At 32.4% G+C, this 15,707-nt stretch overlaps 1 protein-coding gene and 1 long non-coding RNA gene across 2 annotated transcripts in view; both read left to right on the forward strand.

The window, feature by feature from the left end:
* Positions 1-1,274: 1,274 nt before the first annotated feature.
* The window catches only part of LOC134714705 (sacsin-like), a 32,689-nt gene continuing 18,256 nt past the window's right edge, over positions 1,275-15,707 (forward strand). Inside the window, exons 1-5 of the mRNA XM_063576207.1 lie at positions 1,275-1,460; positions 9,988-10,119; positions 11,007-11,123; positions 13,513-13,660; positions 14,344-15,498. Of these exons, the coding sequence (XP_063432277.1) occupies positions 1,458-1,460; positions 9,988-10,119; positions 11,007-11,123; positions 13,513-13,660; positions 14,344-15,498 (1,555 nt within the window). The 5' untranslated portion in view covers positions 1,275-1,457. The remainder of the gene's footprint in view (positions 1,461-9,987; positions 10,120-11,006; positions 11,124-13,512; positions 13,661-14,343; positions 15,499-15,707) is intronic.
* On the forward strand, positions 3,052-5,761 carry LOC134714710 (uncharacterized). Its single transcript, XR_010106563.1, has 3 exons — positions 3,052-3,162; positions 5,251-5,351; positions 5,652-5,761. It is a non-coding gene; the product is annotated as an uncharacterized LOC134714710 (long non-coding RNA).

Consider the following 15,707-nt stretch of genomic DNA (forward strand, 5'->3'; position numbering starts at 1 on the left):
ATCTGAAACTAATCAAATGTTCCTGTTTATTTTTAATGCGGATTAACCACAGTCGTAAATGCATCAGCTATTTGTCAAACCAATTAAACTCTATTTATTCAATGTGGTATTTCCACTGAGGTTAGATATAGGAGCAATAAATTCAATCATTTTGACGTTTCCACCTCATTAACATTGAAAGGTTTGCATACATGAAACATTAGAAGAAATTCCATAGCATAGTGTCAGCGTCCTTCAAGAGGGAACGACAAATCAGTTTTTAATTAATGTAAACTCAGTAAAAGTGATACTATCTGAAGTGTTACTACAATTATCTGATAAAACATTATCTATTCGTAATTAAAGTTATAAAAGGGACAAATAGCACTGGCAAAAAGAAGAGTGAAGAATTTATTGGAAAAGCAATGTGTGATTATTGCGACTGTGTTGCTTCTAAACATAAAACGTAAAATGAGCGGGACCTCAAAATTTTTGTAAACTCTAATGTATCAGAAGATGAAAAATATCCAAATATATCTATAGGTCTGTTTTTTGTTCATTAATATACGATAAGGTATATATTTTTGATAAACAAAATATATGAAAAGGGTGGGGTACTTGATGTCTCAGCTGGTCACCCCTACCCAAAAAAGTTTGAAGTGGCCCCCCCGGGTTTACATCAAGTACAAAAAGTCATTACAAATCACAGGTACAGACTATTTTCAAAACGTAAACAAATGAAAGTCATAGGACTATTGCTGGTAAAGCAGACACATTAATAAAAGTTAGGGGTGCTCGATCATGAGAATTTATAGGAGAGGTACATAAAAAGGTGTCTGTTAGTTTCACCTATAAATTATGCTGAGTTTCTCTTTTTCTTTCTGAGTAGGGTGTGTGGTATGAGAAAGGGGGGTCTGTCTTTAATCGAGGCTTATGTTTTTCATATTGAAGAATATTAAAGTCACACATAATTCCTTAGTCTAATTTTATTCCGTTCTAAACCTCGGAAATGAATTGTTGTGGCCTTCACATGTGTACAAATCATGCTGACCCTCGGTGTTTACAATATGATAAACTCCTTCAAACAGGCCTGATAATAGGATTATATGTTATTGATTTAATATGATAAAGACCTATTATGTATGCAAATTATGTATTTCAAAATATGCAGAGTGCGACATTTAATGCAATTATAGATTTTTGCTTGACAATATTATAATTATTATATAAATTATATATCTGCTTGTTTAATATATAGTTTGGGTCATTATTCCTTTCAAGTAATAGGTAATACATAACCTACTATCTATATTCTAGTTTCACTTTAAGTTTTCTGAAAATCTAAACTACTTCCGCAATGTAAACAGAAGGCTAAAAGTGTCTAGACAACAACAACAACAAAGGGTGTTTATAGAATTATTTAAATAATGGAAAAGTTGGACGAGTTGCTTTATTAACAACTGTGACTTGGAAAAAAAATGGTAAGTAATATCTGTTTATACATATATAACTATATGCCAATCAATCTGTTTATTTTTTGTTTTTGTTGTTGAAATTTTGTCCTTATTGTTTATTAAGCGTTAGTGTAGCTGTTGGTCCATGTTTAAACATTTGGTACAGTGTGGACATCGATCTATGGTTCTACAAAATTTATCGAAGAACTGAACATCGGATGACCCCTTGTTATGAATGGCACTCAGGCGGTAATATGATACCTGCTAGATAGATGTACACCTTACAATTATTCATTACAATTAATCAATATAAATGACATATTAACCCTCAAACACAATTTTCGGTATAAGACGTGCATCACTATTAGTGAGTTGTTTTACTTGTTTATATGTAATATATGTATTACTCACGACAAAACATTTTCATATTATTTTATGAATGTTCTGAAAAATATGAAGTTCATTGTATTTTATAACAACCGGTTAGGAATGGCCAACTAGACATGTTGCACAATCTACCGAATAAAGACAATTTAACAAGACACAATGGCTGACAAAGGATTTGAGAATAAGAAGGGGCAAAATGGTCTGTTATAGCCTTAGTTTTAAACAGTTAAACAGATTTTTTAAAGACAATTCCAAGAAAAATATTTTGTGATCGAGAGGGGGTGGGGACATACATTCTTTTCCCCAACAACTGAATTCGCTATGATCCATCCATTATTTTTTTAGCGTGAGTCTTGTAACGGTTTAACATGCTATAGGGTCTACTCGATTATTTCAGTTGTTATCGTTTTGTTTGTTTACATGACCGTCATCTGATTATTGCATATATTTATACAGTTATATATGATTGTCGACTTTTTCTTCTACACGTGGTTTGGAAATTGAACATTTGTTAACAAGATCAAAACCACTGCCTTTTATTATTCTCTATGTTTATTTGTACACAATGTGGTATATATATGTATATGTATCTAGCTCAAAAAGTTTTGATTTTGATTTTGCTTTTGCTTTGAATAAATAAACAATGAAATTCGTAGCCCAAACTATTTTTACAAAGATAACATATTCTTTCTTGTCTGTATTTCAAACCATCTTCCAGATTACGAATTTAAAGATCGAACATCTTAGTTTCGAAAATATTTAACTATCACGTGTGCTCAATTTTAATAGATACCCAGCAGGCACACAACGTTGAACCGACGTTGAAAATATGTTGAAATTTGGTTGTAACGTTGATCAACGTAAAATCAACGTTGTATCAACGTCAATTGTATCAACGTTTAAAACACGTTGTTGTATCAACGTTGATTTGTGGTTAGAATTTTCAACGTTGAACTGCCAACGTTGAATCAACATTGAATTTGAGTTGATGCTTTCAATGCTTTAATTGGTTGAAAATATAACGTTGATAAACGGTTTAGTTAAGGTTGGTGACTTTATGTGTCAACCAAAATTTCAATCAAGATGAGATTGATCGACCAAATTTTATGTATATTCCTTTTTGCTTAATTGATAATTTTTATATTGGTTAAATGATGTTTTTGAATAAATTCAACTATTAATGTTTCATATATAAATTAATCTTTTAATTGCGATAAAATTATTATATTATAATTACTCGAAACGGATATCTTTTTCTGATTGGCACATGCGTAGAAGACAGACAATTCGAATTTATTTGCGCCAATTTGGTTACCACATCAGTTGCTCTCGGCAGAGTAAAGTAAGTAAAATTTTCATTTATTGTTTGATTTAATGATATATTATAATTTAAGATATACAATCATTACAATAGTGTAGCGTTTACCGTATTTATATGAGTATAGGCCTGGTTATTTAAGCAGATCAGATATTATTTACAATTATACACATGTGTTTGTAATCTCGGGAACAGCAAGATTGACCTTAACATATATTTGTACATTGATTGGGTGCGGCAACTTATTATGTTAAGACTTGAAGAGGAAGAGCCTGTTTTTATGAACATTGATTTGGTAATTTAAAGCAAAAGCGACTCAGTGGAAAAGAATGTTATCATTGACATTGAAGATACTGGGATGGCGGAGTCATAATATATCATGGAACATCGGTTGAAATTGAAAACAAAATAATCGTCTGGCAAATAATACAAAATAAATATTAAAGTTCACCTATGCGATCTCATATACTAGTTCTTTTACATGTTTTATATGTTTATATAATTAAAAGTCAAGGATTTACAACACATGGCATTCTTGACCTTAATTGCAACACATTCAAAACAAACAAATTCTTTTCTCTGGGTAAGAATAGATGTCACTCACAGCATGTATTCCGAGGATATATCAATGAAGCAATACGGCAGATAAGAAACATGTGTGACCATAACAAATTAGTACACAATAATCTGTCCAATTTCAAAGTGGTATATATGATAACGTCTAAAAAGATGCTTTATCAATTGACCGTATTGAATTATTACAGCACAAAAAAAAATCAAGGAAATAAAAGAAACATTATTTTATTTTTAATGTCTAAACTTAATCCATATGCATGTTAATGAAAATTAAATAAGACGTATCACTAAAGACTGGAATATATTGCAGTTTGAAGAAAAATGTAAACACAGGTTCAAAGTTTAGCAGCCATGCCGAAAGTATCTATTGATGAAAGATCATGAAAAATTAAGATGTAAAATTACATATATTGATATAGTTAATTATACGTGAATAATATTTATTTTGAATTTTATTAAAGTAAAGCATCTTGAGATGACTATCAAAATTATATAAGGACATTATTGTATCTTAGGAGGCGTGTGGGTTAGGATCGCGGTGCTTGCGGCGCATCATCTTATATTCATATGAGTGACTGTCAAGATCTTGGTGCTTGTGTTGCATTATTGTTTCTTAAGATGAGTGACTGTCAAGATATCGGTGCTTGCTGTGCAGTATTGTATCTCAAGATAAGTTACTGTTAAGATCCCGGTGCTTGTGTTGCAGTATTGTATCTCAAGAGGAGTGACTGTCAAGATATCGGTGCTTGTGTTGCATTATTGTTTCTCAAGATTAGTGACTTTCACGATCTCGGTGCTTGTGGTGCATTTTTGTTTCTCAAGATGAGTGACTGTCAAGATCTCGGTGCTTGTGGTGCAGTATTGTATCTCAAGATGAGTGACTGTCAAGATCTCGGTGCTTGTGGTGCAGTATTGTATCTCAAGATGAGTGACTGTCAAGATCTCGGTGCTTGTGGTGCATTATTGTTTCTCAAGATGAGTGACTGTCAAGATCTCGGTGCTTGTGGTGCATGACTGTTTCTCAAGATGAGTGACTGTCAAGATCTCGGTGCTTGTGGTGCAGTATTATATCTCAAGATGAGTGACTGTCAAGATAGCGGTGATTATGGTGCAGTATTGTATCTCAAGATGAGTGACTGTCAAAGTCTCAATGCTTGTGGTCACCCTTGAGAGGGTGAAATTGGTTGATTATATAAGGAATCACTGAAGCATGACTTGAGCCCTCCCACTCTTTTATTCAGTCATTGGACCCCTAATGAAAATTTCAGGATCCGCTACTGATTCCAGAATCATGTTGGATTTTCAGTGAAGACAAACTTCTTCCCGTAATGCTACAATAATTATTATTGGATTAAAGTTTTTCAACCAATTATTGAAAAAATGTAAGATCACAACAATAGTGATCTCCGAGGAAAATTCAAATCGGAAAGTCCCCTATGAAAGGTTTTAGATGTACAAATTTTGTAAGCGTGTTTTTTTAAGGAGGGAATTGACAATTTGAAAATGCTGCAATTCAATAACATATTTTTTTTGTAGATGATGTCTTACCAAAAAATCCATGTCTGTAAAGTACATCTCGTATAAAAAGAATAAATATGCCTATGGTGTCCAAGCTTGACCGATTGAAATAATAAGAGGTGAGTATTGCAATATATACTATTGTTTTTTTCGCATAAATGTGTGTGAAATTTTGTCACAATTTCTTTTAAATGGGCTCTACATCTTTGTCTACTAAAATCTTATGGTTTGTTTTTATTAAATTAATTTATTATTGACTGAACTCAAGTTTTAAAAAAACCTGTCATGTTAGCTATTACTTAATATTCAAAGAAATAACTATATCATTCATATGACACTAGTCTTCTTTATATGGGCTGCATAATGAAATTAACAAAGTTATGTTAAAGATAGTACAATAAGTTTTGTCTCTATTGCAGATGCTGTAGTAACAAGTTTCGAATGTAAACATAAGACCTTAATATGGAACAACAGTACAAGATGTCTAGCAGATGGACTATTTTTTTCTTAAATAAAATTAAATATTCAATTTGTGTTTGTTTGACATTGTAAGAGGCATGTGTGGGTAACTTGTTATTTAACTACTGTGTTATGTCACAAACATATTTTGAGTGTGAACACAATAGTTATTAGCAAAGCAAAATCATGTCTATTAGGAAAAGTAAAGGCAAAATGTATACCAACGACACTACATACTACATGTACACCAACCACCAACATATAGTTGTGGGACAGTTTTATTACACTTAAAATGGCATTGATGGATATAATAAAGGGTAATAATTTCAGCTGTTAAAAAAGCTCAATTCAACCATTGTTTAACATCCTATTCTCCACATTTACCACATTAAGAGTTTACCTGGACACAAGTCCCACCTATATTCAACATACACTGATCACAGTTCAACAAATATTCGACCTGATTTCAACATACACTGACCACAGAACAACCAACATTCGACCTGATTTCAACATACACTTATAACACTTCAACCAACACTCGACCTGATTTCAACATACACTGACCACAGAACAACCAACATTCGACCAGATTTCAACAAACAACAACCAAAATTCAACCAGCAATCGACTTGTTTTCAACAAACCTCGACCAAATTTAGACCGAAATTCAACCTATTTTCAACGTTGAAATCTGACGTTGAAACAACGTTATGTTTTCAACGTCATATCAATTTTCAATCCAACACTACTTTTCAACATGGATTCAACGTTGAAATCTGACGTGTATTCAATGTTGATTCAACGTTGTTGTGCCTGCTGGGTAAAGACTCAAGTTGTTATTATAATTCTTCACTTCTTTAAGTTTTATTCATCGGAGAAAAATCAAGATAATTGTGCACAACATAACTACATGTATGTATCTACAACATTTTCATGATTTTGGTGTAATTCAACAATTTCAACATTTTTTATTGACGGAATTTGACGCCATGACTTTAATATTGACTGAAACATGTATTATATACTATTTCTTAGAGGTTAATCTATTTGTAATATCCTCACTGTTTGACCAACCGTCACAAAACTAATCAAAGAACTGAGGTACTGAACATCGGATGTCCGCAAGTACTTGTTGATGGTCGCACTCATTGAAATATCACATCTCTATACCTGCAAGTGATATTAAAGTACTTAGATATATTTTTATTGAGATTAGTTCGTGCGTGGATGATTGGTATATGACCGGGAATTCAACCTCACGCGTAATAACTATGATATTGTAGTGATACAAAGCAGTATACTTTGGTGTGTTGTTATATATTATATTAATGTTTGTATACAACAGTTACATGTATTATAATTGCCATCCATTTGTATATCATTTTATTCTACTATATTAATAATAGTGCAGTGCAAGTGCATTGGGAACACTCTTCTGTAAAAAAAAAATTCTAATCAATTGGAATTGAGTAAGCATTCAGATTTCCCGCAAAACGTTCTTGAGATATTTTTCTGCATACGTTAACACACATTTTCGATATTGTTGATTTATTATGGATTATATTTCTCACGATAAAACATGAATATTTTTATAATAAAACCAGAGATCATAGTAAAATTGAAAAACAATTAAGGAGTGATTGTTATATTTTTCTGTCTATGCGTAGCAGGTTATTTAATAGTGTGCATATTATTTTTTGTTTGTTATTTCGAATAGACAAAAAAATATAACATACAGTCATTCCTTAAAATTTAAATTCTAAATTCCATTTTAAACTGAGAAAACCATGAAAAAACGTTGATGACTAAATTACATGTATGTCTATGGGCTGATAACAAAATAACGTCAACCTATCAGAAGACGTGTTACATCCAAAATTAAATTATGTGAAAATGGACAAATAATGAAATTGATATATACAAGCGATAATATCAGATTATTACATGACATTTTTCATATCGCATGTATTATCAGCCCTAGGTTCAATATCAGCCCAAGAGCCGCATGGCTCAAGGGCTGATATTGACCGAGGGCTGATAATACATGCGATATGAAAAATGACATGTTATGATCTTTTTATCATATGCTTCAACATTAGAGAAAAATAACAGATTCATATATTGATCCTTTTACGTGGTTCCCGAAAAGAAGTTGAAAGAGTAAAAGGGTCCCGGACTTCGGACCCTAAATTTGATACATTCAATAAGAAATCTTTCTATCATATGACTCAGCAGAGAAAAAAACCACATTTGTATATGGACGGATCGACAAAAAAATAATTCAACAATACACATAATGAACATTGTTTGGAAAAGTCAACTTTTTTAAAGTAACTTTCTAAATTATGTTTCAGAAAAACTTAAAAAATGCATTTATTTAATATTCAAATAATTGTTTTGTACGCTACTTTGTAATGTTTTTCACTGAAAACGTAGCATTAAGGTGTATTTTCCGAAATTTGCCGAGTATCACCGGAATGCCATGTGATAACGTTACGGAAAGGCATGTGATAACAATCGAAGCATGTGATAAACTTTTCATATCAGCCCGCTAAGCACCAATTCCAAAAATATGGAAAATACTTTAATTTAATGCTATTATCATACGGTAAAAATCATATGTTATTTAGTCTAAGTATATGATAAGGAAGGTTATTTTGTGTTCAGTCAAAAGCGAGGTCACATGGGCACAAATGTCTTTGGCAACAATACAACGGAATGCCCTCACGGTCATCAGAAGTAAAAATGACTGGTAACTATATGAAGTACTGTGACATAATTGATTAAATCTGGCACGTGATGTCGCCAGAAATATTATCTAGAAAATTACTAAAGAAATCAATTGTTAGATTTAAAATTTTAACGTGAACTGTTGATAACGTACAAAGCACTGCTGGTCTCATTCAGATATTAGAGTTGAGGTGTAAAAGTCATACGCTGCTGATGTTAAGGCACATCTGCGCATCCAGAAATTTTCATAAAAAGGGGGATGTCACTTACTGCCAACCCACACAGTCATGGTTAACATTCACTAATTACTCAACCGATTTTTTTCCACCCTCTAAATCCCTAGCGCTGCAAAATTTAAATTAAGCTCTGTATAGAATCATATTCAAAACAGTGTGGTCCTGGCCATTGATTGACGACCTAAATTATCCCATTGACTGTGACAGATTAGGTGAACGTTTGTCGGTTACAATCACTGCTCACTTTGTACTTGTTAAGGACACTGAATATGTGGGGTCACCAAAGGTTCTCAACACCTAAATAAAGCAATTCGGAAAACGAATTCTGAATAATACGATGTGTTGATTTATATCAATAATATAAATAAAAAAATAAAGGTTATTCCTGAATAATTTTTCGAATAATTTTATTATTAAAGGCGTTAAGAACCTTTGGTGACCCCACAGTTTAAATTCTATAATAAGTAAGAAGTGAGCAATGGTCGTTACAGACAAACGTTCACCTAATATGCCCCAGTCAATGGGATAATTTAGGTTGTCAATCAATGGCCAGGACCACACTGTTTTGAATATGATTCTATATATAATCAAAGAAGAAGAAGTGAAGATGGAAAGTTGGCTTTATAAAATGATAAATCTTTATCTGTATAGAGGAACGACAGGTCTCTGTCATAGCGAAATGTGGTGATCAAATTTTGAATAAATAAGTTAAAGATCAAGAAATGGGAAATCTATATACTAGATCCATTGTAACTACAGAATAATTGCAATGCTAATCTTAAACTGATAACGCACAGTACTAAGAATATTTACAAATAGATAAAAAAAAAATTAACAGTGCATATTCAATATCCATTGAAACTTACTGCTACAAAATAAACAAAACTAACAAAGCATATTAAATATCCATTGAAACTGGTAGATATATTTCTTTGTTGTCCTTGTTACAGCATTTATCGAACTGTTCTAGACTTGGGACGATCATATAGTTTCACTAAAATAAAATAAATATTTTACATTTGTTGAAGCCCGTACATGTATCTTGACCCCTTTATGTCAATGACCTAGCTCTAGACATGCTCTTTTTATATAACGACATTATATCATAAAACTGATTTGTAAATAAAAACGTTGTAAATTAATCAAAGAAAAGCATTGTCTATTTTTACTCTTTTTGTAATTATTTTTCAATAAAAGTTTATGAAAGATAACCCCAGAATATTTGAGAACCACATACATTTAATACAGTTTCGACTTTGAAGAGAAACAGTTTTTGTCAATGTACTTTACCTTGTCATTGTTGTAATCTGACAAATCTGATTTCCAGATGGCGTCTAGTGAAGAGAGTGAAGACTCTTCCGAAGATGGTCCCCAGTACAATGCTATAAAACAACCACCGCTGATCAATCAACTAAAGAAAATATTAGATGAGTACCCCGACGATGGTCAGATTCTTAAGGTAAGTACAATTTTAGGTACTGTTCCTTTTTATGTTAGATCTTATATTAGATCTGCCAATTTTTCTCCAGTCTAAATTATTATGTATATGATGTTGTCTTGGTTTTTTTTTACAATAACTATACCCGTCTGTTAGTACTGGCAACTCAAAATCTCATTAATTGCATATAAACGTAGGAACAAGTTTTAAGTACAATTTGCCTTCATGCATAACACGAGCTTTCTTCATCTTCAGACTAACACATATTGAATAGGAAAACAAAAAAACATAACAGTTACTGACTAAGTCTGTGCGTTTTGTATCATAGTATTCTAATTTAACTTATTTCGAACACATTATTATGTATCATTGATATGACTACAGATTTATATTTGCCTTTACCTCATGATTTGATCCAATAATTCCTTTTTATTATTGTTGAGTTGCTGTAACATTAACGTAAATACCTATGGGCTATGAATGATGTATTTTTGATATGAAACTTGTGCATTCGTAAAGTAGAGATGAGAAGGCCAGGTGTATCTAAACTGACTTAAAATAAAAGAATAAATAGATATAAGAAGACGTGACCAATGAGACAACTCTCAATCCATGTTACAATTTGTAAAAGTAAACCATTATAGACCAATGAATATATAAAAAAGAAGATGTGGTATGATTTCCAATGAGACAAATATCCACAAAAGATCAAAATGACACAAACATTAACAATTATAGGTCACCGTACGGCCTTCAGCAATGAGCAAAGCCCATACCGCATATAGTCAGCTATAAAAGGCCCCGATAAGACAATGTAAAACTATTCAAACGAGAAAACTAACGGCCTTATTTATGGGAAAAAATGGAGACTGTTGACAGTTTCTTGAAATTATTATTTGATGTTTTAGGAAATTATACAGAATGCAGAGGATGCTGAGGCGTCTCAGATGAAAATTCTGTTTGATGAAAGAATTGTAAACACCGAAGATGGAACTAAAGGGAAAAGATTCAAGAAATACTTCAAGGTTTGTAATACAGCATCTCCACAATTATTGTGGATAATAATCTACATACATAGAATATAATGGAATATTTTTATTTCCCAAATTACAGGGCCCATAAAGGGCATAAAATCAGATACAATTGATTTACATAATTGGTAACAACAGCAATAATAGAGGCATATACATATATAATTGGAATATAAGCATTGGTCAGAATCAAGCTAAAAACCACGTATATATTGTGAATAAAAGAATAATAAAATAAAATAAAAAGTGTTCATGCCTGATCTCCTTAATTCAAAACAGTCACAAATATACATATTATGTGAATGACAATTTAGTTAATGATGTTTTAAGACTCTATTTTTAAATATCGCATTTTAACACATGGCAAGAGTAAAATCTCTTTGTTCTTACTGTGTTATAATCTGGATAATGCACAGCAAAGGTGTGCATTAACTACGTCAGATATACTGCACAGTGCAAATCTATTTGTATCTTAAGGGGCGGTTCCTGGATTTTAAAAGGGGCGTTATTCTATCAAATTAAAAAAAATATCACCAAGTGTAGCGAGACTAAAGTCGTTTTTCCCCTACAAGAAACTTTCCTAGGATCAATGGATTGCGGAAAAACGTCCACATTTCTAAAAAGTTTACGTAAATTGATTGCGTCATGTGTTAAAACAGTTTTTGGCCAATCAAGTCGGCATATGCCATATTATTATGTCTTTTGTGTGTTTTTCTGCATTATGTAGGTCATTAGATTGTACGCGTGTTCATTTCATATTTTCGTATAAAACACATTCATCGTAAAAATTAATAACGTTCTGCAGTTAGTTTCTGTCCAAATAAACTATGATCAAAGTCGAAACGAACATACCGAATTAGCTGTATTTGACATCCTATAATGCAGAAAAACACACAAAAGACATAATAATATACATTATACTGAGGATGGGATTTAGGATATGATGGAATGGAAGTTTTCGCCCTTCCTGTACACAGAAATCCAGGCTTAATTCAGACTTCGTGTGTATTTATCATTATAAACTTTCCTCAAGAGATATCAAGAACTCTCTAATAGATTAATAGCAAAATAATGTTCAGGACGAGAAATAAGTAACACCACATACGATAAGTATGTCCTTTAATAGGGTTGACCCGGTGACCCATACCTGTCAACTGACCCGTTTTCTGCGGGTGTGACCCGAGATTTTCACAATTCTGAGGGATCACCCGGGACACCCGCCGGGTCATTGAAATCACCCGGGAATTCCGAAAATGACCCGATTTCACCCGTATTTCTTAGCCTTGAGATTGATTTCATAAGTAATATTCTTTTGAAATACCGGCAAATTCGTAATTCTTCCATGAACAGGAAGTTCATCTAGCTATGTAAACTGTCAAATTAAGTGACCCATTAAGTGCATGGCTTTACTTGACAGCTTTGGTGTCAAACACACTGTTAATTAACACCAATTACCTTAGCTTTAGGTCGTAAATAAATTGCTCTTCATTTGTTTACAAACATATTTCAAATAGAGTTAGAGTTACTTCCCCTAATTTGTCACCATTCAAAATTATTCCTTATATTTACGTTTTATGGATGAAAAAGATAAAATGATAAAAATATAGAATTCAAATACATTTTGAAAAATAACTTTTCATTATTTTAATACTTTTATACAATTTTTTAAAAAAAGTTGAAAATTATTTTTTACATTTATACTGCCTTTAACTGTATTACTATATTTTATCTTACTCTAATTTCCTACTTAGTTAACAGTACAAGGGCTGTATAGCCAGTCACGGTCGTTATAAACTTCCATTTGTTGTTGTTAACAGTAACCGAAAAAATAAAATTCTAGTATCTCATAATCACTAATGATAAAAAAAAAAAAAAAGTATCTCATAATCACAAAAAGTAAAGAACATAAGACTGTATAAATTTATTAAAATCTTTAAAAGTGCAAGGAAAAAATAATGATAAAGAATAAAATGACTTACATAACCAAGTGAACATGCATTGATGTTTTGGTATCTTCCATATACATGATAAGAAAATGTACCATAAATACTGAAATTCAGCTCGAAAAAGTTCGTACGCGCTATGACCTGAGATTTGATTCTTCAATGCAGGTCATGACCTGCATTTTCATCGTCACAGGTTGACAGGTATGGACTGGTTGACCAGGATTAGGGCTAGGAATTTTAACTGCAACTCAAATATTAGAGTAAGTTGGATACGGATAGAAATTTAGCCTGTCAACAGCATTTTACGTCGCTAATTTAACTAGGGTTTAACTGCTTGTCGGAAAAGTCAATGAGTGACCATATTTCTATTCCCTAGTCACTCTTTGGTTTTTTTTATAATAGAATAAAGCGGTTTAAATATTGTTTACTATTTATAGGGTCCAGCGTTGTGTGTTTATAACAATGCTAATTTTACAAAAGAGGACTGGCAGGGAATACAGATGATTAATAGCAGTGTTAAAGAATTTGATCCTGTAAAGATTGGACGTTTTGGACTGGGATTCAAGTCGGTCTTCCATATAACAGGTAGGAAAAGAATGACAATATTGAAAGTCAAACAAAGGTAAACCATTTGACTGACTGATTCGATCCACAAGAATTTATTCTGATACTGGTAAAAGCGATGGTTAATATATATTTTTAATCTATAATATGAACAGACCTTGAAAATCCAATTCCACGAGTTCGCTCTCTAAATATATCTATATTTATGAAATAAAATATATTTATGCTTATATCGGGTTATATAACCGTCGGCAGTCTTCAGAGGTCATCTCGATGGTTAATAAGATGGCGTCTAGACGAAAATACACACGAAATGTTGATACATATTATCGAGCCCTTGCATTGTAAATTGTATATTTTAGACATTGTATAATTTGGATATACGGTTTTGTATGCTATACATTAATCCTTAATGTGTTTGTAGATAATTCATTACAACATACATGTTACAGTTTCATTAAATTTGTTCAAATGTGTAAAGGTAATCTCGGTTTGTTTCCTGATATTAGTGTATTTTTGGACCTCTTCAGTTTCGTGTATACTTTATGCCTGTATGTGTTAATGTCATTGATTATGCAACTGCTGACTATATTATCGATACTTTAAAAAAATCATTTTCAATAATCTTAATCCGCTCTCGATATATTCCTAAACTGACTTACGGAGGTCGTCTGTTTTTACCAGTTTTCATTTATATTTTTCAGATTATCCTATGATAATAAGTGGTAACACATTGCTAGTTCTTGACCCTCACCAGAAAAATTCTACCCGTGTCTGCATCAATATGAAACTGAACAAACTACATACATGTAAATACACGAAGCTTTTGGACGTTTCTTACTGTTTAAATGCCTTAGATGGGTTGTTTGGATTCTCGCAAGGAACACTAGATTCAGGAGATTTTGATGGCACACTATTTCGTTTTCCTCTTAGGGAGCAGAAAACAAACTTATCAGATAATGTGTATGACAAAGAGAAGATATTAGATCTCTTCAATGCTTTTCAAGCAGAGGCATCCGTGGAACTGTTATTCCTGAAATGTCTTGAGAAAATAGAGCTATGCTTCAAAGATGAAGATGGATTTTATACATCTGATGAACCCTTCTTTACTGTTGGAATTACAGATAACTGTCTCAATCAAGTTCGCGAAAGAAGATCACAATTTCACAGTCATATGAAATCGGTAGGTCTAAATATTGCAGATGAAACAATGATGACGACTTTTAATGTAACGATTGGAACCAAAGCTGAATTAGGCGATATGACGGAACAAAGCTGGTTTGTCCTACATTGCCTGAAAGGAGGAAATGTTTCGAAAGAACTGGCTGATCTTTCAAAAGATGAATCATTATCATACAGTCCATATGTCAGCATAGCTGTTCCGATGGACAAAGATCAGGATTTTAAAGGACATGTTTTTTGTTTGATGCCATTGCCACTGGAAGATGAAAGTTTGACCGGATATCCTGTTCACGTGAATGGATATTTTGCTTTGAGTCAAAACAGACGGCACGTAAAATGGCCCACTGCTGACCAGACACGTAATAAAGCTCACATAGATAAATCAATCAGATGGAACAAACTTCTAGTTGTTGAAGTCTTAGCAGATGTTTATCATGCAGTTATTCAAGGCCTGATTCAAACTTGCAAGAAAAATGGAAATGCCGCGAATCAACTGCAACTTATGTACAAATCAGTACCCGATCATATAAAAATAACTAGTCACTGGGATCTTATAGTTGACCCTTTCTTCGAGGAACTTCTGAAGACACCGTTTTTATACTCTAATAGCTGTGGAGGGAAATGGATATGTCCAGATGAAGCTGTATTTCAAATTTTTGAGGGCGAGGTTTCAGATGGTAATTTTTTTCATAATAATACCTAAATATCGAGTATTTAAAATAATCGATTTTTTTATCATTAATTTGCTACATTTTCTTTTTATATTGTTCATGCTTATTTAGAATATGTTTCTCAATTGGCGAATCAAGCATTTTCGAAAAGGGGCTGATGTTTCTTATTTGTTTTGATGTGCATCGCGTAGAATTGTAGAGAGCATTTCCTTTCT

The sequence above is a fragment of the Mytilus trossulus genome, chromosome 4 (assembly GCF_036588685.1).
Source record: "Mytilus trossulus isolate FHL-02 chromosome 4, PNRI_Mtr1.1.1.hap1, whole genome shotgun sequence".
In the NCBI taxonomy this organism is placed as follows: Eukaryota; Metazoa; Mollusca; class Bivalvia; order Mytilida; family Mytilidae; genus Mytilus; species Mytilus trossulus.